This window comes from Mandrillus leucophaeus, unplaced genomic scaffold, assembly GCF_000951045.1.
Source record: "Mandrillus leucophaeus isolate KB7577 unplaced genomic scaffold, Mleu.le_1.0 Scaffold147, whole genome shotgun sequence".
Classification (NCBI taxonomy): Eukaryota; Metazoa; Chordata; class Mammalia; order Primates; family Cercopithecidae; genus Mandrillus; species Mandrillus leucophaeus.
Window position 1 is genome coordinate 592,803 of NW_012101443.1, and position 25,959 is coordinate 618,761.

General features: G+C 36.2%; 1 protein-coding gene across 1 annotated transcript in view; it reads left to right on the plus strand.

Moving 5' to 3' along the window:
• The window catches only part of ZC3H13 (zinc finger CCCH-type containing 13), an 89,200-nt gene that overhangs the window by 51,128 nt on the left and 12,113 nt on the right, over positions 1-25,959 (plus strand). The window contains exons 8-11 of the mRNA XM_011974641.1: positions 13,579-13,954; positions 15,760-16,224; positions 20,363-20,554; positions 24,549-25,104. Of these exons, the coding sequence (XP_011830031.1) occupies positions 13,579-13,954; positions 15,760-16,224; positions 20,363-20,554; positions 24,549-25,104 (1,589 nt within the window). The remainder of the gene's footprint in view (positions 1-13,578; positions 13,955-15,759; positions 16,225-20,362; positions 20,555-24,548; positions 25,105-25,959) is intronic.

Here is a 25,959-nt window from a genome sequence, read left to right on the forward strand (position 1 = left end):
CATAATATCTATTATGAGTCATGGATAATTCAGTAAGCGTTAACTTTTACAATTTATATTTGAATTTTTTTACTGTGGTAAAAAAACATAAAATGTACCATCTTCATCATTTTAAAGTTTATAGTTTACTAGTGTTAAGTATTTTTACATTGTGAAACAATTCTCCAGAACTTTTTTATTTTGCAAATCTGAAACTCTGTATGTATCAAAAAGTAACTCCCCCTTTTCACCTTTTTCCAGCTCCTGGTAACTGTCATCCTATTTTGTTTCTGTGAATTTAACTGCTTCAGATACCTCATATAAGTGGAATCATAGTGTTTGTCTTTTTTGAGAGGCTTATTTCACTTAGCAGAATGTCCTCGGGGTTCCTTCTTGCTGTGGCATGTGACAGGATTTCCATCCTTTTTAAGGCTGAATAATATTTCATTGTATGTATATGCCACATTTTATTTATCCATTCATCCATTTGATGGATGCTTGGGTTCTTTGACATCCTGGCTATTGTTGATAGTGCTGCTATGAGAATGAATATGTAAATAATCCCTTTGAGACCCTGCTTTCAGTTCTTTTGTATATATACCCAGAAGCAGAGTTGCTGAATCATATGATAATTCTATTTTTAATTTTTTGAGAAACCTCCATACTGTTTTCCATGGCAGTTGCACTGTTGTACATTCCCAACAGTACACAAGTGTTCCAATTTCTCCATACCTTCACCGACACTTATTTTCTGTTTTTGTTTGTTTTATAGTCGCTATTCAAATAGGTGTGTTTATCTCATTGAGGTGAGGTGTTATCCCATTGAGGTTTTGATTGGTATTTCTCTGATGATTAGTCATGTTGAACATCCTTTCATGTGCTTGTCGGCCATTTGTATATCATCTTTGGAGAAATGTCTTTCCAATTCTTTGCCCATTTTTTAATTGGGTTATTTGGTTTTTTTTCTGTTAAGTTCTAGGAGTTTGTTATATATTCTGGATATTAAACCCTTATCAGAGATAAGATTTTAAAATATTTTTTCCTATTCCATATGTTGCTTTTTTCTTCCACTCTGTTAATTGTTTTTCTCGGCATGCAAGAGAACGGTTAACTAGAGCCTTCACAGTTCTTAAGTATGTTTTTTTAAACTATACTCTATATTTTACTCAATCCAGCAGGTGTGTTTGTGAAAAGTACATGTAAATGTTTTTGGTGATTGACATTCTATCAGTAAAGCCTTTGGTTTTCCCTAATGGTTCTTTGTACTTTTATTTTGGTATTTTGACTAAGAAGTCTCTGAGAGATGGTTCTTAACACCTATTCCTAGGTAGTTTATCATTTAAATGGTAAAAACATTTGTATTATGAGGACTTGAATATTACACAGGCTGATCCTTTATTTTCCAGTTTTTCTCCCTGGGTTATCCCTAAATGGTATGCATAGGACTCACCTGTTACTTAGTATGTAGACAAATCTGAACTTGGTGTTTTGTTTTGTTTTGTTTTCTTCTAAAGACATGAAACAACAGAGCTAGGGATACTGGAAGATTATATAAATAGCTGATCTGCACGCACTGGAGTTCTACAGTCGTATGTGACAAGGTTGGAAAAAGACATTTTGGTTTAGGAAGAGTTAATTTAATTACCAAGGTTCTTAGGTGGGGCTGTTATTTTCATTTGTCTCTATTACTCTGTCTAAAGAAATTACAGGTGCACCAATTTTATTGAACCTCGCAGATGTTGTGTATTTTTACAGATGGAAGGTTTATGGCATCCCTGAATTAAACAAGCCTATCAGTGCCACTTTTCTAATAATGTGTTCACTTTGTATCTCTGTAATTCTTGAAATATTTCAAGCCTTTTCATCATTATTATATCTGTTATGGTGGACTGTGATCAGTAATTGTCAACATTACCATTGTAATTGTTTTGAGGCATCATGAACTGCACCCGTATAAAACAGTGAACTTTATCTGCAAATGTGTGTGTTCTGACTGCCCTACTGACTGGCTAGTCCCCTGTCTCTCACCATCTCCTTGGGCCTCTCTATTCCCTGACACACAATGATTCCCTCTCAGTTGCCTGAGATGTTATTGAAATTAGGAAACTAATAACCCTACATGTAGTGGCCTCTAAGTGTTCAAGTAAAAAGGAAGAGTCTCTTACTTTAAATCAAGAGCTAGAAGTGATTAAGCTTAGTGAGGAAGGCATATTGAAAACTTAGGTGGCAAGCTAGACCTCTTGTGACAGTCAGCTAAGTTGTGAATGCAAAGGTAAAGTTCTTGAAGGAAATTTAAAGTGCTACTCCAATGAACATATGAATGAGAAGAAAGCAAAACAGCCATATTGCTGATGTGGAGGAAGTTTGAGTGGGCTGGATAAAAGATCAAAGCAGCCACAATTGAAATCTGCCACAACATTCCTTTAAGCCAGAGTCTAATCCAGAGCAAGGTCCTAACTCTGTTTAATTCTTTCGAGGCTGAAAGAGGTAAGGAAGCTGCAGGAAAAAAAGTTTGAAGTTATCAGAGGTTACTTCATGACATTTAACAAATGAAGCCATCTCCATAGCTCAAAAGTGCAAGATGAAGCAGCACATACTGATGAAGAAGCAGTGGCAAGTTATCCAGAAGATCTAGATAAGATAATTGATGTTGACCACACTAAACAAATTTTCATTGTAGTTGATACAGCCTTATTGGAAGAAGATGCCATCTAAGATGTTCACAGCTAGAGAGGAGAAGTCAATGCCTGGCTTCAAAGCTCCGAAGGACAGGCTGACTCTCATTCGGGGCTACTGCAGCTAGGGGTTTTAAGGTGAAGCCAGTGGTCATTTACCATCCTGAAAATCCTAGGATTTTAAAGAACTATGCTAAATCTACTCTGCCTGTGCTCTTAAGTGGAACAACAAGCGTGGATGACAGCACATCTGTGTACAGCATGGTTTAACTAAATATTTTGAGCCCACTATTGAGACCTATTGCTCAGAAAAAAAGATTCCTTTCAGAATACTACTGCTTGTTTGTGATGTGCCTCTTTACACAGGAGCTCTGACGAAGATGTAAGAAGAGAGTAATAGTTTCATGCCTGCCAAGACAAAAGGCACCCTACAGCCCATGGATCAAAGACTAATTTTTACTTTTAAGTCTTATTTTAAAAATACATTTTATAAGGCCACAGCTGCCATGGATAGTGATTCCCCTGATGGGGCTGGGCAAAGCAAATTGAAAACTTTATGGAAAGGATTTACTATTCAAGATGCCATTAAGAACATTTGTCATTCACGGGAGGAGGTCAAAATATTAATATTTACAGGAGTTAGAAGAAGTCAATTACAACTTTCATGGATGACTTTGAGAGGTTCAAGACTTTATTGAAAGAAGTAACTGCAAATGTGGTGGAAATAGCAAGAAAACTAGAATTAAAAGTAGATCCTGAAGATGTAACTGAATTGCTGCAATCTCAAATCAGACTTGAACGGATGAGGAGTTGCTTCATATGGATGAACAAAGAAAGTGGTTTCTTGAGATGGAATCTACTCCTGGTGAAGATGCTAGAAACATGTTTTAAATGACAGTGACACCAAATAATTTAGAGTGTCACATAAACTTTGTTGACAAAGCAGCAGCAGGGTTTGAGAGCACCAGGTTTGTTTTTTGTGTATGTATGTGCTGTTTTTTGTTTTTGTTCTCGCTGTTACCCAGGCTTAAGTGCACCGGCGCAATCTCAGCTCGCTGTGTCTGGCTATTACCCAGGCTTAAGTTCACTGGCGCCATCTCAGCTCACTATAGCCTCTGCCTCCCATCAAGTGGTCAAGTGATCCTCCCACCTCAACCTCCCAAGTAGCTGGGCTTACAGGCATGCATCGCCACACTCAGCTAATTTTTAAAATTTTTTTGTAGAGATGAGATCTCCCTATGTTGTCCAGACTGATCTCGAACTCCTGGGCTCAAGTAATCCTCCTGCCTCAGCCTCCCAAAACGTAGTTATAGGCTTGAGCCACCATGCCCAGCTGACTCCAGTTTTGAAAATTCTACTGTGGGTAAAATGCTAGCAAACAGCATCACATGCTACAGATAAATCTTTTCTGAAAGGAGGAGTCAATTGGTGTGACAAAATTCATCATCGTCTTATTTTAAGAAATTGCCACAGCCTTCTCAGCCTTTTGCAGCCTCCACCCTCATCAGTCAACAGCCATCAGCATCAAGATAGTACCCTTACCCACAAAATGGTAACAACTCTCTGAAGTCTTAGATGATTGTTAGCATTTTTTAAAATAAAGTATTTTAAAAATTAAGTTATGTACTTTCTTTTTTTTTTTTTTTTTTTTTGAGATGGAGTCTCTTTCTCTCACCCAGGCTGGAGTGCAGTGGCGTGATCTTAGCTCACTGCAAGCTCCGTCTCCCAGATTCATGCCATTCTCCTGCCTCAGCCTCCTGAATAGCTGGGACTACAGGCACCTGCCACCGCGCCTGGCTAATTTTTTTTGTATTTTTAGTAGAGGTGGAGTTTCACCGTGTTAGCCGGGATGATCTTGATTTCCTGACCTAGTGATCCACCCATCTCGGACTCCCAAAGTGCTGACAGGTGTGAGCCACTGCTCCCGGCCTGTACTTTTTTAGATATAAATCCATTGTACACTTAAAAGACTACAGTATAGTGTAAACATAACTTGTGTGTACACTAGGAAACCAAAACATTTGTGTGGCTCACTTTACTGTGATATTTGCTTTATTGTGGGAAGCAAACCTACGTTTCTGAGGTGTACCTGTATTAATTTTAAAACTAAACAGTATCTTTGTCACTGTCTTCAGATTGATAAGGAATGTAATTAAATTTTAGTGTCTAAATTCCTTTTGGAAAAAAATGCCCCTTAAAAACACTTTGAATGTTATAATGGGCATATTAGTGGTGTTTTGTTTACTAGGAGGTGTTGTGCTTAAGTAAAATTGCGAATTCATTCATCCGACAGTACAAGTAGAAGTAATATAGTGATGGGGTATGTGTGTGTGTGTGTGTCTGTGTGTGTTTGTAAAATAGTGTTTCCAAATATGTGGGTTTTGGCTTTGGTTTTTTTTTTTTTTTGGCCCCCCTTCGAGTATGACCCACTAGGCTTATTGGATATAAGCGGTTGATCCCAGAGTATTTGTAAGTTTAATACAAAATTCTGTCATGTGGTTGATTTTTAATTGAATAATTTGAAGACTTCAGCTCTTAAATGAATATCAGTGTCTTCCAACTTTACTCAGCTTTGATTTATTTATGCAATGTTGATGAAAACCTGAGTACTAGTCATTTATGCAGAGAAAAAGTCTTATGGATTTATTATTCTGCTTTCAGAAAATATGGCAATTTCCCATAATATTTTTTTAAAATAAACTTTCCATGACCTACTCTTTACAGAGAATAGTTAAATACTATTTCTACCCCCCTTATTCTCAGGGAATACATTCCAAGACCCTCAGTAGATGCCAGAAATGGCAGATAGTGCTGAACCTTGTATATACGATGCATGAATTTCTTTTTCTTTATTCATAATTTCATGTATAGAATATTCCTTATTGTAGATTTTTGCAACCTCAGCATACAGTTTTTCTTCCTAAGAACTCAAAGGAAGTACTTTATGGCTTTTTTTTTTTTTTTTTTTTTTTGGCATATTCAAATTGCCAGCATCACTCCTCTTTGCACTTGGGGCCATTATGAAGTAAAATAAGGGTTACTCGAAATGCATAATTACTGTTGTTGCCAAACTGCAAGTCAATCTGATAACTGAGATGGCTACAAAGTGATCAGTGAGCAAGTGCATACAGCGTGTGGTTACCGGACAAAGGGATGATTCATGTCCAGGTTGGGATAGAGTGGAACAACAGGAGATTTCTCTGTGCCACTTAGAAGTGTGTGCAGTTTAAAACATATGAATTGTTTATTTCTGGAAGTTTCCATTAGTATATTTGGACTATGATTGACCAGGGAAAACAAAAGAAAAGGTAAGCGGGGCCTACTGTGGTGGGAACCCAACAAACTAAACTCATTCTTTTTTCCTGTAAATTGTTTAGAAGAGATGTAAATCAAAGGGAAATTAAGTTTATTTTAGGTATTTAGTCAGAAAGATAATTTTTGAAGGGAATACTCTGTGTTAATATTCCTAACCTATTATGTCTAGATAATCCTAAATTGAATATTTATGATGATCTTTTGGTAGATCTGTAATACTTGCTTTTATAAGTGTACTCATTTATATTAGTATGTATTCTGTATACTTTCCCATGCCAAATCAGGAAAGTAATACTTTAGTAGTATTTTAGGAACAAGGGTTTAAACACAAAATCTTCTTGGGTAATAATCAGAAAAATCATCTGACAATTGCATGTAGCTCATTCTGCCAGATATTTTGGTTTCAGTATGATTGTACTGACAGGTGATATATTTTAATCATAATGCTAGGTTGTAGGACTTTGTGGCCAAATGAGAAAATAGTACTCAGAGCATAGCTAATTAAAAAAAATCATTCCAACACAATTACCTGAATGTAGAAATCTGCTTATTACTTGATAGTAGTTGTATCAGGTTGTTCTTGTATTGCTATAAAGAAATACCTGGGACAAGGTAACTTATAAAGAAAAGAAGTTGAATTGGCTCATGGTTCTGCAGGCTGTACATACATGGCTCCAGCATCTGCTTCTGGTGAGGCCTCAGAAAGCTTACTAAGAGGAGGTGTGCTGAAGTAAAAGTGCTAATTCATTTATTCATCCAACAGTTACTTGAGTACCTGTTCTAAAGCTGGTATTGCAGCATTGAGCAAAAATATTTCCAAAAGCTTTGCTAGTACAAGTAGACTAATGTGGTAGGGTGTGGGTGTATGTGTGTGAAATAGTGTTTCCAAATATGTGGGGTTTGTAATATAGCCAAACATGATTATATTGCACACTAAGCTTATGAAAGGCTTATGTTAAGAATGAAATCATTTTATAAACATCAAAACAATTCATTCACAATGGTTTTATAAAAAAGAAGCCTTTCACATGTAGTGAAATTAACCAAGGCTTGGACTCTCTTCAGTAGGTATGATGTTGGGAAAATTTGTTGAATTCGGAAGAGAAACTCATATCTAGAAAGAGATTATGACCCTAAATAATTGTACTTTTAGCTTTTGTCCAACATGCTTTGCGAAATCGGAGACTTGAGGAAGGCTGTTCTCAAGTATTTTCAGAGAGGTTTTTAGTAGCAGCTGGTATGGAGTCAATTCTGTAAAGAACGTAGGGCTGTGTTATAATGACATTAATAAAATAGCCCCCACCTGCACTGTCAAAATCCATCCTAATCTGGCTGTGGTTTGGTGCCAGGTTGTTGCATTTTTTTTTTTTCCACTGGTAGTTAAATGACCATGGGAAGAATTTTGGCTTCTGTGACTAGATGGGACTTCCAGGCCATTGGCAGTGATTTCAGAAATCTCTCTTCTTTGGCACCCAGTGGCCTGATCTGGGAAGGTATTATGTCTGGGAAATGCAGATCGGGGACTTCTGCACCTTCCTCTTCCAAAACTGGATTGCCTGCTGTTTCTTGGCCTGGTTTGGTCCTCTGCTTCATATTCTTGCCACCCTACCCTATCCTCAGCAGAAAGTAGTAACTTCAACTGGTTCCACCAAGCAGAAGGAGCCAGTTGTCTTATGCCAGTGTGTGTTGTATTTGGGTTTTATTGTATTTTAAATATTGATGCTGTTACTCTGGGAGCTTAAAAACCATCCACATGTGTGTGGCAGGAATACCAGCTATTTGTCCTTTTCTAACCCTTGATCACATTGGTAGGTACAGTTTTTAGTTCAAGCCATGTTGTTGACTAAGTCTATGTAAGGCTCTTATCTTGAACTGTGCTTCATAAAAGTATTAGTTGTTAAATTATTCTGGATTTGAATAGCATTAAAGGATGGGTTAATTTAAGGGTTATCTTTAACATATTTTATTCTTTAATTGAAACTTGAAATTACAGTTGACCCTTGAACAATGAAGGGGTCGGGAGATCAACCCCCTGTACAGTTAAAAATCCTTGTATAACTTTTGACTCCCCCCAATCTTAACTACTAGTAGCCCACTGTTAACTGGAAACTTTACTGATAACATAAACATTTGATTAACACATATTTTGTACGTTACTTGTGTTATATACTGTATTCTTATTACAAAGTAAGCTAGAGAAAAGAAAATGTTAAGAAAATCATAAGGAAGAGAAAATATATGTACTATTCATTACATAAAAGTGGGTCATTATAAAGATCATCCCTTTGAGGAGGCTCGGAGAAGTGCCAAAAGGAGGGGTTGTTCTTGCTGTCTCAAGGCTGGCAGAGGCAGAAGAAAACTCACGTTAGTGTGACCCGGTGTTGTTCAGGAGCCAACCATACTGCATTTGTGCATGCAAAAATGAAATCTGAACAAAATTATTAGTACTTTAGTGAAGATTTTCTTGTGTTATCTAGAACTTGTATGAGGTTTTTTTTTTTTTTTTTTTTTTTAAATCTAATCTGTGTCACAAGTATCATTGTGTATTTATGGAGGAGTGATCTTTTAAAAGATTCCCACAGACAAGGGTCTTTCTAGTTCTGTAAGATTGTTCAGTTAGAAATGATTCACTTTCCAGGGAGTATTTACCCTGCTGCAAAAGAATAGCAGGCTACTAGGTGTAAAATAAATCACACAGAAGCATTTTCTTTTTTCATCTTACAGATTTATTTAGACAAGTAAGATCTTGTTATATTTTAAATGGCACTTACCTGCCTAACACTCTCCAGTGCTTTCTCTCATGCTTAGAATAAAATCCAGACTTTTACCATGACCTGTGGCCCATATCTGGCTCTGACTGCTTTCTGATTCTCTCATGAGACTCTATTCTCTCATAAATTGTGGTTCCACTTGGCTTCTTTCTATTCTTATACATCAAGATCCCTCCTGCCTCCTTTGTGCTTATTGATCCTAAAGCTCTTCCCTCAGATCTTCAGCACTTGGCTCAAATATATCCTCCAGTAAAGGTCCTTTCCTTACCAAGCAACCTAAAGTACTTTTTGTGTTTTGACGTACTTTTTGTGTTTTTGTGTACTTTTTGTGTTTTTGTGTACTTTTTGTGTTTTGTGTACTTTTTGTGTACTTTTTGTGTTTTTGTGTACTTTTGTGTTTTTGTGTACTTTTTGTGTACTTTTTGTGTTTTTGTGTACTTTTTGTGTTTTTGTGTACTTTTTGTGTTCTGACGTACTTTTTGTGTTTTGTGATCAAGGGTTAGAAAAAGACAAATAGCTGGTATTCCTGCCACACACTTGTAGATTGTTTTTAAGCTCTAAGAATAAAAAGCACATACTTTTTGTGGTTGTTTGGACCTAACAGTTCTGTTTTGTTGTCCTTTTGTATAAACTTTGTTACATTAATTAGCAGAAATTGTCTTGCTTTGTCATTGTTGGTTTGCTCCCTAGGCCATAGACTCTGTTACTAGAGAGACTGGTTTCCAGTCCTCCCTCAAGGTGTTAGTCAAGGTTTTCCAGAGAAACTGAACCAATAGAAGATATGTCTAGAATGAGATTTACTTAAGGAATTGGCTCATGCAATTATGGAGGCTGTAAAGCCCTATGATCTGACTACAAGCTGGAGACCCAGGAAAGCTGGTGGTGTAATTCAGAAGCGTGAGAGGTAAAAAGCTGACTCCAGTCAGCGTATAAGACCTAATAAGCAAGGGCAGATCAACATTCAGCTCAAGCAGTCAGGCAAACAGAGAATGTAACCTTCCTTCACCTCTTTGTTCTGTTCAGGCCCTCAGTAGATGGGATGATACACACATTGATCAGGGCCATCTGCTTTACTCAGTTTACTGATTCAAATGCCATGCTGTTTTAGGAAGCCCTCACAGATGTGCCCAGAAATAACGTTTAGCCAGATAGCTGGGCATTCGATGACCCAGTTAACCCATTTATGCCAGAAGTTGCAAATTTTTTTGTGAAAAATCAAACCTTGGCCATGACCTTGAGCAGTAGGATATAAATAACTCCCACAAGCTTAGTGTTCCAATAATGGAACACTAGGCATAAATGGATTGACACATAAAGTTAACCATCGCATTCAATTACCTTATTAGATTGTCATAAAGATTAAGTGAGTTAATATATGACAGGCACTTAAAATACTGTCATGCACGTAGTAGCAATATATGTTACTTGCTATTATTAATGTCATTACTGTTACCATGTTAGTGATTTTGTTCTTTTCATTTCTGTATCCTCATTGCCAAAAATAATACTTGGAGGTTAGTATGTGCTCACTTAATATTTGTTGAGTGAATTAAAGTGATTTAATAAGTATAAACTTCGTATGTAAAGTAATAGAACCTAAATGTTTCTACTTGTGAAATGTGTATTATGTTGTATTGTATTTTATCACTGAAAACAGAGTTGATTTTGGTAGTGCCCATATTACCTTTGGTTTTTGAAAATGTATACATTTTCCATGATTTTAAAGGTTAAAATAGGAATGTTAGTTGCATTATGTAAGCATATTTTCATATTTGAGAAATAGAAACCATTTTTTGAGAGAAAAATTGGTGTTAATATTTTTAAGTAAGTCTGGGGTAAGCCTATTAGTTTGCAGGTGAAATTACTTGCATCTTGAATGAGAGGAGTTTTTATTTTTAAATTTCTTAATTTTCACATTTTTTCCACAATGAAATATACCCTGAATATTCTCATTCCACACCACATCATGTCCTAATTATAGCAGCACTAAAAAGTGTTTTATTGGAATCTAGTCAGACTAAAGATCAACTTTCCCTGTATACAATAAATCACAGTGCTCTTGCTTACATTATACAGATTTTTGTTTTAAGGTATTAAGCGTCTCTTCATTAAATAAACTTTCTTTTTTTCTTTATTTGAATTTCAAATTTAACTTATTTTTTTCCTCAGATAAGAAACCAGCCAATTATAAATCATACGACTAATTAATCTGAAGTTACTTCTATTCTAAGTGGAAATGTACTTTACTATAGCTCTGTAATACTCTGTAGCCAAAGTACTGTTAATTTTCACCAGATTTCAAGACAGTTTCGTTACTTAGAATCATACCTTTTATATGTGCAGAATGGACATAGGTGAAGGTTGAGTAAGAAGAAAATATGGTTAAAAAGTTGAAGCCATTATTTGACAACACATTAGTGTTCTGACCTTAATATGATAGCTTGATTATCCTAAGTTTGAAGTTTTTTCTTCCATGCTATAGACATCAAGTTAAATAGAAACATGATTGGATCCTAATGTGTTTTTTAAAGATAGTATATATTAACTGTTTTATCTTTTTAAGTTTTATGAACTAATAACTCAAGGCTATTGTAGACATTCTTGAAACAATTTTAAGTATACCCCAGAAATAAACTCAGAAGTAACCAAAATATCAGTTCAGTGAAGAACCACTCTTTAGTTTTTTAAATTGACGAGAACTGTCAAGCATGGTGGCTCATGCCTATAATCCTAGCACTTTAAAGAGGCTAAGGCAGGATGATTGCTTGAACCCAGGTGTTCAAGAGCAACCAGGGCAGCATAGTGAGACCTCATCTCTATAAAAATAAAACAAGTTAGCTGAGTGTGGTGGCATGTGCCTGTAGTCCCAGCTGCTCAGGAGGCTGAGGCAGGAGGATCACTTGAGCCCAGGAAGCCAAGAGTGCAGTGAGCCGTGATCATGCCACTATACTCTAGCCTGGGTGACAAAGCGAGACCTTGTCCCCCAAAAAATAAAAAATAAAAAAATTTGCTAGAACCTAATGAAGCTGAAATTGAAATTGAAAAGCACCAGAAAATACTGACTCTAATTTTTACTCTTGCAGTGATTTTTCTGTTCAGTAGGATGCATTTAAATGGGCATTGATCATAAATGGTTTTCCAAATTTGACTAAGACCCATTGAGTATTTCCACTCATGTTATCTGTTAAGTTAATAAATTTCTATTTAGAGTCAATTAAATTTTAGTGGCTTATGGCTTACCTTTTTATGTTAGAAAGAAATCACTATTTTATTAAAAGCATAAAGCTTTAATCAAGTCACAGAAAACTTGATGTTTAGGTGAGTGTAGTGTTCTAGTTAGCAGACTTTTTATTTCAGTCAATTGTTACCCAAAGGTATTTTTATTTGCCTAAATTCTTTTCTGCAAATTCTTCCTAATATATTAGATCGGTTTCCTGACTTACTCAGTTTACTGATTCAAATGCCAGACTCTTTTAGGAATCCCTCACAGATGTGCCCAGAAATAACGTTTAGCCAGATATTCCATGACCCCGTTAACCCATTTATGCCAGAAGTTATAAATTTTTTTGTGAAAAATCAGACCTTGGCCATGACCTTGAGTAGTAGGATATAAATAACTATAAACTATAAGTAGTTTATAGATTGAAACCTTTTTTTGATGGAAGGTTTACTAAAGCATCATTTATAAACAACATAGTTTAAGGTAGTGGTTTTCAACTGGAGGTGATTTTGCCTGGTAGAGGACATTTGTCAATGTCTGGAGTAATTTTTTATTGTCATACCTTGGAATGGGAGAGCTGCTACTGGCATCTAGTGTGTTAAGGCCAGGGATGCTGTTAAACATCCTATATGTCTTGTGCAAGACACTCCCCTTCCTCCAAAGAGTTACCCAGTACAAAACGTCACTAGTGCTAGGGTTGAGAAACTGGTTTAGAATTAGTAATGATTTGTGCCATCATTGTACATACTAAAATAATATTTATCATAGACACTGAAGATAATTACAGAAGTGCTTTGACCAAAAAAGTCAGAATTTTTTTGAATAAGCTTTTAGCTCTTGAGATGATTGCTTTGAGGAATATATTTCTCTAGGCATGTCTAGAATGTTTTTTAAACATTATTTGCTGCTGCTTCTTAGTTATTGCACAAAAGTGTGGACAAGACCCAGGCATAATAGACTCTAGGAGTGATTCAGATGCACTTAATGATCACATCTGTTTCATGAGGTTATGTGTTGTTTCTCTGGTAGCAGTGAAAGAAAATGATTTGCAAGGAATAGAGGAGGCGTTAGTTGAACCACGAACTATGAACTAACTCTCAGTTTGTGCTGCCCACAGTGAAGGCAGATTACTTAAGTTAAAGACAGTATATATTTTGTTATCCTTTCCTTAACTCTAGGATTCTTTCATCGTCCTAAATGTCAACCCGAGCAACGTGGACTTTTTGTTTGCCTTAGCTGATGCTAGCTCCCCTTTTCCCATAGCCATGAATTTACAGGCATTCTCACAGCCACTTTCTATCTAGATCTCAGTAGTATGTTTTGCCATAGTTTGTGGGTTTTCTCCCTCCAAGTACTTGTTCACACTGTCAGATTATCAGAGTGAATTCCATACTTTAAGTTAGGGTAGATGGTGTATGTTGGAAAATGCAGTGTACTTTGGCACTAAAGCCTGGGAGAAAAGCACCACGTATCTGTGCTTGAACTGTTGCTTCTGGTTGACTTAAAGTTAAGTCACGTCTTTAAAAAGTGACTTACTTATAATTTTACAGCATCGTGAATTAAAATTTATCCTGGAGTTATTAGCTATACTTTTACATTCACTTTTTTGTTTTTAAAGATTTTCCTTTGGCTAGAAATGAAGTTCTGGAATACATGTTTTATTGTTACTGTTTTTCCTTGTAGGTCTACTTCGCCAGCAGGACAGCATCATTCTCCTATATCTTCTAGACATCACTCATCTTCCTCACAATCAGGATCATCTATTCAAAGACATTCTCCTTCTCCTCGTCGAAAAAGAACTCCTTCACCATCTTATCAGCGGACACTAACTCCACCTTTACGACGCTCTGCCTCCCCTTATCCTTCACATTCTTTGTCGTCTCCTCAGAGAAAGCAGAGTCCTCCAAGGCATCGCTCTCCAATGCGAGAGAAAGGGAGACATGATCATGAACGAACTTCACAGTCTCATGATCGACGTCATGAAAGGAGGGAAGGTGTGTACTTTACTTTGATTTTTTTAATTGAAAAATTGGATATCCAGCTTCATTGTTGTAATAAGAAATGGAGGAGGACTTTGCTATGTTAAGTCTTCTGTAACACACAGACTAGAATTCTTGAGGGCAATAGGAGATGCTTAACAACATGGGAATGTAAGCTATTAGGTATATACCAGTTGGTATTTACAGCTATGCTAAACTGGTGCTTTCTTTAGTTAAGATGTTCTAGCCGGGCACAGTGTCTCATGCCTGTAATCCCAACAGTTTGGAAGGCCAAGGTGGGCGGATCATGAGGTCAGGAGATCGAGACCATCCTGGCTAATACAGTGAGACCCCGTACCTACTAAAAAATGCAAAAAAATTAGCTGGGCATGGTGGCATGCGCCTGTAGTCCCAGCTACTCGGGTGGCTGAGGCAGGAGAATTGCTTGAACCTGGGAGGCAGAGGTTGCATTGAGCTGAGATTGCACCACCCTACTCCAGCCTGGGCAACAGTGCAAGATTCCAGCTCAAAAATAATAATAATAATAAAAGATATTCTGCTGAGTAAGTACTCTCAAGTTCTGGAAATTTTTGGCCATCTGATCCTTAGAGCATCCATTTCAATTGCTGAGTTAATGTCTTTTGAAAACGAAGTGAAGGGAAGAAAAGCAACAAATCAGGGAGCATAGTTGGAAAGCATCAGAAGTGTTTTGATAAAGGAGTGAAGGCTGGGGGGAATTGCAGAAGGTCATTGCAAACCAACTCGTCAAATTTCTAGGTCATAATAAAGAAGTGAGCAAAGTGGTTTTCCTTTCTGTATCCCTGAGAATTAAGTTAACTTCGGATTTGCTACTCCCTATTCAGGCTGAGATTTTATTGTTACCTGGCAATAAAGCCTGTTTAATAGCTCTCATCTCTTTCTTTTTTTTTTTGTTAATTCTTTGGCTTCATATCAGATTTGTTATAATCAGTTTATGCCCTTTCTAAATATATGTAAAGAGTGGTTTCTAATCTTTCCAAATTATGGGATTGACTAAGCCATTTAAGTTTTGGGTCTCTATTTCTTTATTATAAAATGACATGGTTTTTACAGATAGTCAGTGTCGTTCAGTCCAGCTTTTAAAAAGTGAAAGTATTTTTTTTTCTATGAAACGCTTTTTTGTTTGTTCGTTTTAAAGAGAAAAAGTCTCATCTTACTATGTTGCTCAGGCTGAACTCAAATTCCTGGATTCAAGCGATCCTCCTACCTCAGCCTCCCAAGTAGCTGGCACTGTAGGTACATGCCACCACACCCAGCTAGAAAGTGCTCTAAGAAAGCTTTAAAGACTTGCACACATGAGTGTTATACCATTAAACAGTGCAGGAAAAGAGAGTGAATAACAGTATCACTTAACCAGCTAGCTTACTCACCATAGGCTACCCTCAAGTACTTAAGTACATTTGAGGAGGTCACATACAGTCTAGTTTAACCTAGCTTAATAGTTGACAGAAAAGATTCAAGTAACTGAAGTGTCTTTGTATTTAAAAGTGGTTTCTAAAAAGTAAGCCATCAATGATAGGAGATCAAATTATTTGTTTCAGTTGTTTAGGATCTGTAAGTATAGGTAAGTCGGGGCAGAGGAAATTCATGTTCAGAGTTTATCTAATGAAGAACATTGTTATCAAGTGTTAATTATCTTTGGGATTTTAGCTTCTTATTTTTTGCAAAGAACATGAATTGTCATTGTAATAAAATTTTTAAAGTTCTGTATTAAATATGTTGTCTAGTTTCCTGAAACTTTGTAAAGGCAATTACAGTCGATTTCCAAAATTGCATTATAGATACTAGGGGCAAACGAGACAGAGAAAAGGACTCAAGAGAAGAACGAGAGTATGAACAGGATCAGAGCTCTTCTAGAGACCACAGAGATGACAGAGAACCTCGAGATGGTCGGGATCGGAGAGATGCCAGAGATACTAGGGACCGAAGGGAACTAAGAGACTCCAGAGACATTCGGGACTCAAGAGAGATGAGGGATTATAGCAGAGATACCAAAGAGAGCCGTGATCCCAGAGATTCTCGGTCCACTCGTGATGCCCATGACTACAGGGACCGTGAAGGTCGAGATACTCATCGAAAGGAGGATGCATATCCAGAAGAATCCCGGAGTTATGGCCGAAACCATTTGAGAGAAGAAAGTTCTCGTACTGAAATAAGGAATGAGTCCAGAAATGAGTCTCGAAGTGAAATTAGAAATGACCGAATGGGCAGAAGTAGGGGGAGAGTTCCTGAGTTACCTGAAAAGGGTAAGGTTTTTGACTTGTCAATGAACTATATCTTATATAGAAAGTATAACATCTCCTAAGATTTCTAATATGTTGTTTCTTACATTCGTTATCATTTTGTCACAGTAATTTTTAATTAATTGAATTTATAGTCTTCCTTATAAATTCCTAATTGGAATTACTAGTTAAAATAGCAGAAGGTAAATGGAGCTTGAGCTAGACCCCCCCAATTATATCCAGTCATGCCTGTCATCTTGATTAATGTAGAACACTAAGAAAATAACTATCAGACAAAAAAGTAGAATCACAAGGAAGTTACTTTCTTTTAAATAGGTATAAATATGATAAAATGTTCATTAAATTAAAGTGGAATTAAAGTGGTGGGTTTTCAAAATTGTTGGCATCAGAAATGACTGATTTGTGTATTCTTCAGTATTTGTACTTGCTTCAGACCCTGTCAAACTGCCACATGTCATTATCTTGAGCCATTTTTCTTTTCATAAAAAGTATTTGCCATCACCCAAATGACTTAAATATATTGTAACTATTTCCAAACTGCTGAGACTTAATTATCACAACCTCTCTTTACCTCCACCTGCTTTTCTCCCCTCTCCCCAAACACTGCTGCAGAACTTTGATCACTTTTATTCTTTCCATTGGTCTGTTAGTCAATCCTTGGTCAGTATTTCAGCTTCATATTTGTGTTGAGGGTCCTTTAGCTTCTTTGAGCTGCCTTGTGTTTTCTTGACCCTTTACTTTTTCATGTCAATTTTAGAAAACAGTTTTTAATTTCATAAAAAATTGTTGGATTTTTATTTCAAATGCATCAACTTAATTTATAATATTTCCAATATTTTTTACATTTTTTTTTCCTGGGTATCCTCTATTTTTGTTGCCATTATAAATAGTGCTTTTACATTTTGTAAGATAAAAAAATTTTTTAATTATGCATTTACATGGTTCAAAATTTTGAATGTATAAAAGGACATATAGTGAAAAGCCTCCCTTGTACCCTGACCACTCTTTTGCCAGCTTTGTAGGTATTCTTCCCAAAAAACATTTTACGCGAGCAAATAAATATCCATTTGATTTCCCCTCTGGATTTACAAAAATAATTTTTAAAAACAGTGGAAAAATCCATGTACTATTTTATATCCTACTGTTTTCAACCAGTAAAAATATCTTTCATGTCTTTCTTTGTGGTAAACAGCTATTTTCTTCTTTTGGCACATGTTATCTATTGTAGAATATACCATAAAGTCAGCAAGTGCTGCATTACTGGGTATTTTGGTTTTCTAATCTTCATCTCTTTCAGACAATGCTTTAGTGAATAACTGTACGTATGTCACTAAATGGTGTCTCTTAAAACATTGCATTTTCTAATGCTTTGTTGGTACATGGAAATGGTAATTGGCATTTGTATATTAATCTTACATTTAAATGATGTTGCTGTATTTTCTTGATCTAATTAGATTGTCTTAACAAATGTTCCTAGGAACAGACTGATTTGGCTCTTTTCTGATTATTAATTTTCTGTCAGTAACCTGCTGAGCATCTTTATCAATACAGTGTTAAATATAAGTAGAGTGGGCTTTGCTTTGTTTCAGATTTTAAAGGATTGTTGCTGGCATTTTATTACTAAGTATGGTGTTTGTGGATTTTTTGCAGATGCTTTTTATTGCGTTAAGGATTAAGTTCTCTCACCCCATTTTAGTTGTCAGAAAATACTCTGTTGAAAGTCAGTTCTTTGGGAAATGTATTTGTTAACTCTTATTTTGTGGCTCAGTGGTCTGTTTTTGTAAGTGTTCTACATATGCTTTCAAGGGAGTTGCATTTGTAATGGTTGAATGCAGAGTGTGTCTCTAAGATAAAGTTTGTTTAACTACACTTTCAAATCTACATGTAATTTTTCTTAGTCTGCTTGTTCTGTCATTACAGAGAGGTGAGTTAAGTCTTCCACTATCATTGTGGAATTTGTAGATTTGTTCATTTCTTCTTATAGTTTGATCATTTTTTTGTTTGAATACTTTGAGGCTTTGCTCTTAGGTACACATAAGATGAGTTATTTATTTCTTTATTCATTATAGAATGACTGTTTATGCCAGGTTCAGGTTGAGCATCCCTAATCTGAAATTCTCCAAAATCTCAAACTTTTTAATGTATTTTCTTTTTTTTCAACTATTGCCACTAGCAACTCTGACAACAGCCATTTTGAGAGCGGACATAACACTCAGAGGAAATGCTTATTAGAGTATTTTGGATTTCCAATGTTTCAGATTAGGGATGCTGAATCAATATAATGCAAATATTCCAAAATCCAAAACACCTGTAGTCCCAAGCATTTCAGATAAAGGGCATTCAGCCTGTATTTTTCTTGAAGATTGTTTTGCTGGCAGCTGTCTTTTGGTTAGTATTTGTTTGATGTATCTTTTTCCATCCTTTCAGGCTTTATTATTATTTTTTTTTAATGTAACTCTAAACAACATATAGTTTTAGACACATTAAATCTCCTCATTGTATCTTCTCTCAATTCTTAACTTGCAAATTTTTCATCTCTTTATCTGTTTTGCCTCTAGGTCATATTCTCAGGCTTAACTTCTAGTTTACCAGTTTTTTCTTAGCTGCGTCTGATTTGATGGTTAACCCATTCATTCCTAGATGTTATAGGTAGCCTTTTTGTAGTCTTTAAAAATGTTTTACATTTTTTCTTCCTGGTCTTTAATTATTAAAATATTTTTCATATCTATTTTGATTATTAAAATACCCATAGAATCATGCTGTAATTCTTTTAGGTCTCAAAAGCCTGTTACATTTATATTCTTTGTGTTTTTGTTTGTTTTTTAAATCTTGGGGAAGTGCTTTTTGATTCTGACTTTGGGTGGGTTAGTTTGTCGTATGTTCTTTTAAGTTTGGAGTGAACTCATCTTTGTCAAGATTGATTTGTGGTAATTCTATGAGGTTAAGGGCAGGGCCCTCAGAGTTTCTGTCTGTTTTTGCCAGATATTCCTAAATTATCACAGCCCCAGTACTGCTTCTTTCTCTACTCCTAACCCTCCCTGCTCAAAAAAGGTTTTTTTTTGTTTTGTTTTGTTTTTTAATTTCATTTTGTTTTGAAGTAATTAGGAATTCACAGGAGATTGCAAATAAATGTACAGGGAAACTTTGTTTATCCTTCTCCCAACTTCTCCAGTGTTAACATCTAACGTCCTACCTGTAGTGTAGTATCAAAACCAAACAACTGACATTGGTACAATCCATAGAGTTTATTCAGATTTCACCAGTATACATGCACTTGGGTGTGTGTCTGTATGTAGCTTTATGCAGTTTTATCATACGTGTAGCCCATTTCCATAGTCAAGATACTCATCTGTAACATCCTAAGATTGCCTTTTATTACCCCCTTATAGCCACAACTCTCACCTGGCCCCCGGCCCCAACCCCTGGCAGCCTCTTACGTGTCCTTTATCCTGTAATTGTCTCATAAATGGAATAATGCTCTATGTATCCTGTTGAGATTGGCTTTTTCACGCAGCATAATTTTTTCTTGGGGTTCATCCAAGTCGTTGCATATATCAGTCATTTATTTTTATTGCCGAATAGTATTCCATGGCATGCATGTGCCACAGTTTGTTTAATTGTTCACCCATTGAAAGACATTAGTGTACTTTGCAGGTTTTGGCTGTTATGAACAAAGCCACTGTGAATGTCTGTTTCCCACATCTGTTAATGAAAATTTTCACATACAATTTAATGTCATTAACCTTGGTGTTCTATGTTGGAATGTTTTCACTGTAAACTGTATTTAAGCAATAATCTGTGAATTATATATCTGTGAATTATATATCTGTGAATTAGATATGAAGAAATAGTTTTTTTTTTGGTGGGGGGACAGGTTAACTTTAATGAATCTTATAATTTTATGATTTTATCGTATGACTTTTATATAGATAGAGAAAACTGGAACTTTGTCTACTCAGGTCAGTCATTGGACACCTTGGTTGTTCTGATTCATTGCTTGATACTCTTTTCAGGAGGGATTACCACACTTTGGAATATTAAATATATATATTAGTGGTTTTTAGGAGGAAAGATTGTGACTAATGAAATCTGTTGAATAAAGTGTATGTGGTAAACATTTGTGTGACTGTCCTTTGTTTAGGAAGTCGAAGCTCAAGAGGTTCTCAAATTGATAGTCACAGTAGTAATAGCAACTATCATGACAGCTGGGAAACTCGAAGTAGCTATCCTGAAAGAGACCGATATCCTGAAAGAGACAACAGAGATCAAGCAAGGGATTCTTCCTTTGAGAGAAGACATGGAGAGCGAGACCGTCGCGACAACAGAGAGAGAGGTTTGTCAAACAGAATTTTATTAAATAGTGAACAATATCAATTGGGTGAATTGTTTTTTAAAACTGTTACCAATTTACTATTTAATGTAAAATATATTTTAAGGCTTGTGCTTGATGACACACTTGAAACTATTATATATACTCATATAATCTTTGTTCACATGGTTTGGGAGGGATTATGTCAATAGCTAGTGACCAGTACCTACTGGCAACAAAGTGCAAAAACTTGGGTGCTCTGCTGTGTGTCTCTCATCTTAACCAAATAGCTGACAAACCTTTAAAGAATGTAGATGGTTGGGTTCCATTCCAGGCAATTCTGATTCAAGAAATACCTAAACTTCACATCTGAGTATCCTGACTACTCACTCATTCGCTGTGATCAATAGAATTTTATAAGGACTTTCAGAGAGGAGCAATAAAAAAATTAAAAAAAAAAAACCAATGATAGGGCTAGGGATTGTTTAGAGAAATATTTTATTTGTATTCTATCCTGAGAAGATATGGTATTTGCTTTAGCTAATTTTGCATTCTTATATGTCTTAAGCCAAAACTTTTCCTGTTCATCTATCAGATGATCTCTTAAATCAATTTTGAAGCAAGATTAGGAAGCACTTTTAAGAAGGATGTAAATACTTTCTTTGGCAAGCTTTTGTTTCTGTACTTACTCGGGCCTTTAAACATTAAAAATTTTATGAAGGTCTTACTAACCTTGGCTGAAGTAAGGTTCACTATAATGCCTAGATTAATATAGCATGAAACTTGATGGCCCAGAGAATTGAATATTGATACTTTACTATGGGCTGAATCAAAGAGGTAATATTATATCTTGATTGGTTAGTAGTAGAAGAATAATAAAGTTTCTAAGGCATCGTCTACTTTTGGGAGCATAGATAGGATCAGAAGTAGGAGAATTGATTGGGTTGAGTTTGTATGGTAAGCCTAATGCATTTTGGTTAAAAGATATGTAGAATTTCCTTAGTTACAGATAGGGCTGGAGTTTCTATGTTCTGTTTTGATATCTGAAATTATTTCTTCCCTAGGACTTTTAGAACTGGTGATGCTTTTTTTAAAATCTCTTTTTTCCTTTTTTTCTATTTTCATATCCTTGCTCAGATTTTTCTCATCTCATGCCTGAATTCAGTGGTACCATTTGGTTTCCATCTTATGGTTAGTTCAACCACATGTATTGATCTTCTGCTAGGTGCCAAGAACTCTGATAATTGCTTTACATTTATTCCGACTTAATCTTTACAATATCCTTGTAAGTGTAGGTATGATAAAATAATTCATGTTTTCAGAGTTTTGGGGATTAGATCTAAGAGTGGTAAGATTACAATATTATAGAGAAGTAGGTTCCAGAGCTGGAATTCAAACTCAGGTCTTCTGAGTTCAGTTCTCTATTTTAATTTTACTGTAACTACTTCAATAATTATCAGATGTATGATTGAAATAAAAAAATATTTTGAAGGCTAATGAATATTTTACAAATATTTGTTGAGTACCCATGTTAGGCACTTTGCTAGGCACTTGAGGTACAATAATTCTTATCCTTGTAGAATTTAATGGGGAGAGGGAAGAACTCCCCACCCAAAAAAGCAAAGTAGGATAAATGCTACTACTCTATATAAAAGTTCTGTGAAAAGACAAAGGAGCAAACTCAATTCTGAGCAATTCCAAGAAAGCTGCCTAAAGAAGTGACATCTGAATTAGGGCCTGAAGGATAAAAGGAAACTATAGAAGGAGCACTTTACAGGGAGAGGGTGCAGCATGTATAGACACCAGGACTGAAAGAAACATGTGCTTCGGAGTAGTAAGGAATTATGTTACAACATTGGAGTCAGAGTATGCTATAATTGGCAAGGTAGAAAAGAAGCCAGAGAAAAGGACTGATGAAAGATTATAGGCCAGGTAGTAAATGACCTAAGTTTAGCCTAGTCAGGCTAAAAATTTGATTTTAATTGCCTTTCACTGCCTACAAGATAACTGCTTTTAAGCAGTTGGAAGAAATAATTTTCATCAAAAACATATTAAGGATGTTGGGAAAGATTGAAAACAAGGATACCAATTAGTTAGACTGTTGATGACATAGGCATCTAAGAAGACCTGATCAAGGTCTGAGTTAATAACTATATCTGTTGGGACAGAGAAAGGAACAAAGAAATATTTTAGAAGTGAAGTTGATGGTACTTGGATATGATGAGACTTAGACAACTCAGAGATTATCAGCTTTAATGAATTGGTATGTCGTTTATTAAAATAAGGAAATGTGTAAGTAGAAGCACATCTTTGAATAACACATTTTGGGGGAAAGATAGGGGAAGATGGTTTAGACATATTAAAGTGATGTTCTTATATTCTTTGCATTTTCCTTTGAAGAAAGCATTGATATTTTGGTTGGGAAAATAAAATTATATCTCTCATAAAAGCATGTCTGAATAGTCTATTTGCTGATATTGCTGTAATTAGAAATTTAAAGTATGATTTGCTATAAGTTATGGTATTGAATTTGTTTCAGGTTATCTTGTAATGATTATGATGTTGGTATGACTCCTTCAAACTAGGAATTCAGACAATACAAAAGATGGGTAGATAGCATTCTAGGAATCCAAAGTATGATACAGAAGAACTACTTTCAGTTGGTTTCATCAAAAGTAAAAGCGTTTAAGAAAACTGACTTCTAATGCATCTACCATCTCTGTGACATTGGGAAGACAACTCTGGAGCATAATTTCTGTTTTTAAATAGAAAGGGGGAGAAGCGACTGTGTAGGATTTCATTTTGATTTCGCTTTAAAATGCTATGATCGTTTGTATCTGGGTCTATAACCTCTAAAATAGTAAAGATAGGTAGAACTTGTCTTTTTAATCAGTGATTAGGAAGGGAAATCCAAAATACCATATTGAACCCTTCCTAGAAACATCCTAAAATTATTCTGCTTAATGAGTTGATGTTAAATGTTCCACTTACCAACCTGTTGGCCGTATTATAATATGATCTTTATCGAACAACCAGTAGATATAGAGTATGTAAATGGAAACATCACAGTAGCCTAGATCAGACTACAGTAGTTGCTTTGAAAAATGGCTATCTCTTTGAAAAAGTTCATGCCATCCTCGTATACGTTTTTTTATCCCAGACTAATTTTCTGCTCAACGGGGTATTTGGGCAGCATGCATTCATTTACTCTGTTTATGTGATTTGTGTGTACATGGAAAAAATTTAAATAAAGTGTGATGAGGTTATCAGTTAACATTTTAAGAAAACAGCTCTTCATCTGAGTAGTCATTTATATAATTGAGTAAAGCTTCTAATTTATTAGTAATTGGTTATTAATTACAAATATATATCACTAATATGAAACACTTTTTACATTTATTTCAAGATTGCTAGACATCAGTACCCTTAATATTACAGTTCATGATAAGAGATTGATATTGCAGCAACAAATTCTGACATATGTTTTGTTCACTATATTTTTCTCACATAATAGCTGCACTTTGATTTGTATATATTTTGGCCTGAAATTAGAGGTGTGACTTACGAGGGAAATTTTTTTTTTCCTTCAGCTCCTATGTTCTACACCTCCTGCTGCCCCTATCCTTTGCCACCAGTGTTCTCAGGTCCTGCTGGGGGGACAGAGAAGATCAGAGGTGAAGGGTAGAGATGGCAGAAAGTGGGGTTGGAGCAGTGGGCTGGAGGTAGGGTAGGGAGCATGCAGAGAAAGATCAAAGGTGGATCAGTGGGAGTGGGGAAGGGGGTTGACGGGGAGCAGGAAACATGGTAGTTAGAGGGCAAATAAAAATTATCTTTAAAAACTTTAAGGTCTAGGGGTGATTGTTACTTGGATATTAAGTTAAAATTAAATATGCTACTTGGTTTGTAATTTGTTGCCAGTGTGACCCTATACACAGATAAAATTTAAGATTTACCATGCTGTCTTACCAATAGGTTATCTGTCAAATTAATCACTGACAAAACTTGATTTTCATTGTAGATCAAAGACCAAGCTCACCAATTCGACATCAGGGAAGGAATGACGAGCTTGAGCGTGATGAAAGAAGAGAGGAACGAAGAGTAGACAGAGTGGATGATAGAAGAGATGAAAGGGCTAGAGAGAGAGATCGGGAACGAGAACGAGACAGGGAGCGGGAGAGAGAGAGGGAACGTGAACGGGATCGGGAAAGAGAAAAAGAGAGAGAACTAGAAAGAGAGCGTGCTAGGGAACGAGAGAGAGAAAGAGAAAAAGAGAGAGATCGTGAAAGGGATAGAGACCGAGACCACGATCGAGAGCGGGAAAGAGAGAGGGAGCGAGACAGGGAAAAAGAACGGGAACGAGAAAGAGAAGAAAGAGAGAGGGAAAGAGAGCGAGAACGGGAGAGAGAGCGAGAGCGAGAACGGGAACGAGAAAGAGCGAGAGAAAGGGATAAAGAACGAGAACGCCAGAGGGATTGGGAAGACAAAGACAAAGGGCGAGATGACCGCAGAGAAAAGCGAGAAGAGATCCGAGAAGATAGGAATCCAAGAGATGGACATGATGAAAGAAAATCAAAGTAAGAATAATTATCAGTCAGTTATTATATGTATCTGGTGTTTATTTACCCAGCACTTTTTGGGAGGCCAAGGCGGACAGATTCCTTGAGGCCAGGAGTGGGCAACATGGCAAACTCCATCTCTACAGAAAATACAAAAATTAGCTGGACATGGTGGCGCATGCCTGTAGTCCTAGCCACTTGGGAGGCTGAGATGGGAGGATTGTTTGAGCCTGAGAGGCAGAGGTTGCAGTGAGCCAAGGTTATGTCGTTGCACTCCAGCCTGGGTGGAGACCTTGTCTCCAAAAAAAAAAGTTTTTTCAGTTGTCTAGAAAAAGCAATTTTTAAATTAAGACAGGAATCAGTGAACTTGTATCCCATCACATCACCTAGACTAGTCACCAAGGGATATCACCTGTGCCATTCTGATGATCCTTCATGAATTTTATGTGCTTGTAATTATGGAGTCACTACCCCCAGGCTGCGGGAAGCATTGACAATGTTTTAGAACTGAGGGAATCCTTGTAATCACTGCATGGTTCGAAGATGAGAGAAAAGGAAGTGTCTTCTCTTGTGCTGTGGAGTAGTTCTTTGGGGTCAAAAGATGTGTTCTTGGCATCTCATATATCGAGGTCATTCCCCCCCGCTCACCCCCTTTTAACCAAAAAAGAGCTTACTTGCTCAAATATCTAGGAAGTTGGAGATTAGCTTTTGCTTGTTCTGATGTGGCTATATCCAGATTCTCAAACAAAGCATTAGCAGTTTCCGTCTCTCTAGTTTCCCTCTGTATTAATTTCAGTCTCAGAAAGGTTTTCTCCAAATGATGGCTAAGATGGCCCCAGAGTTGTCCCTGTCAGCTTTGCAGTCCTCTCTGTG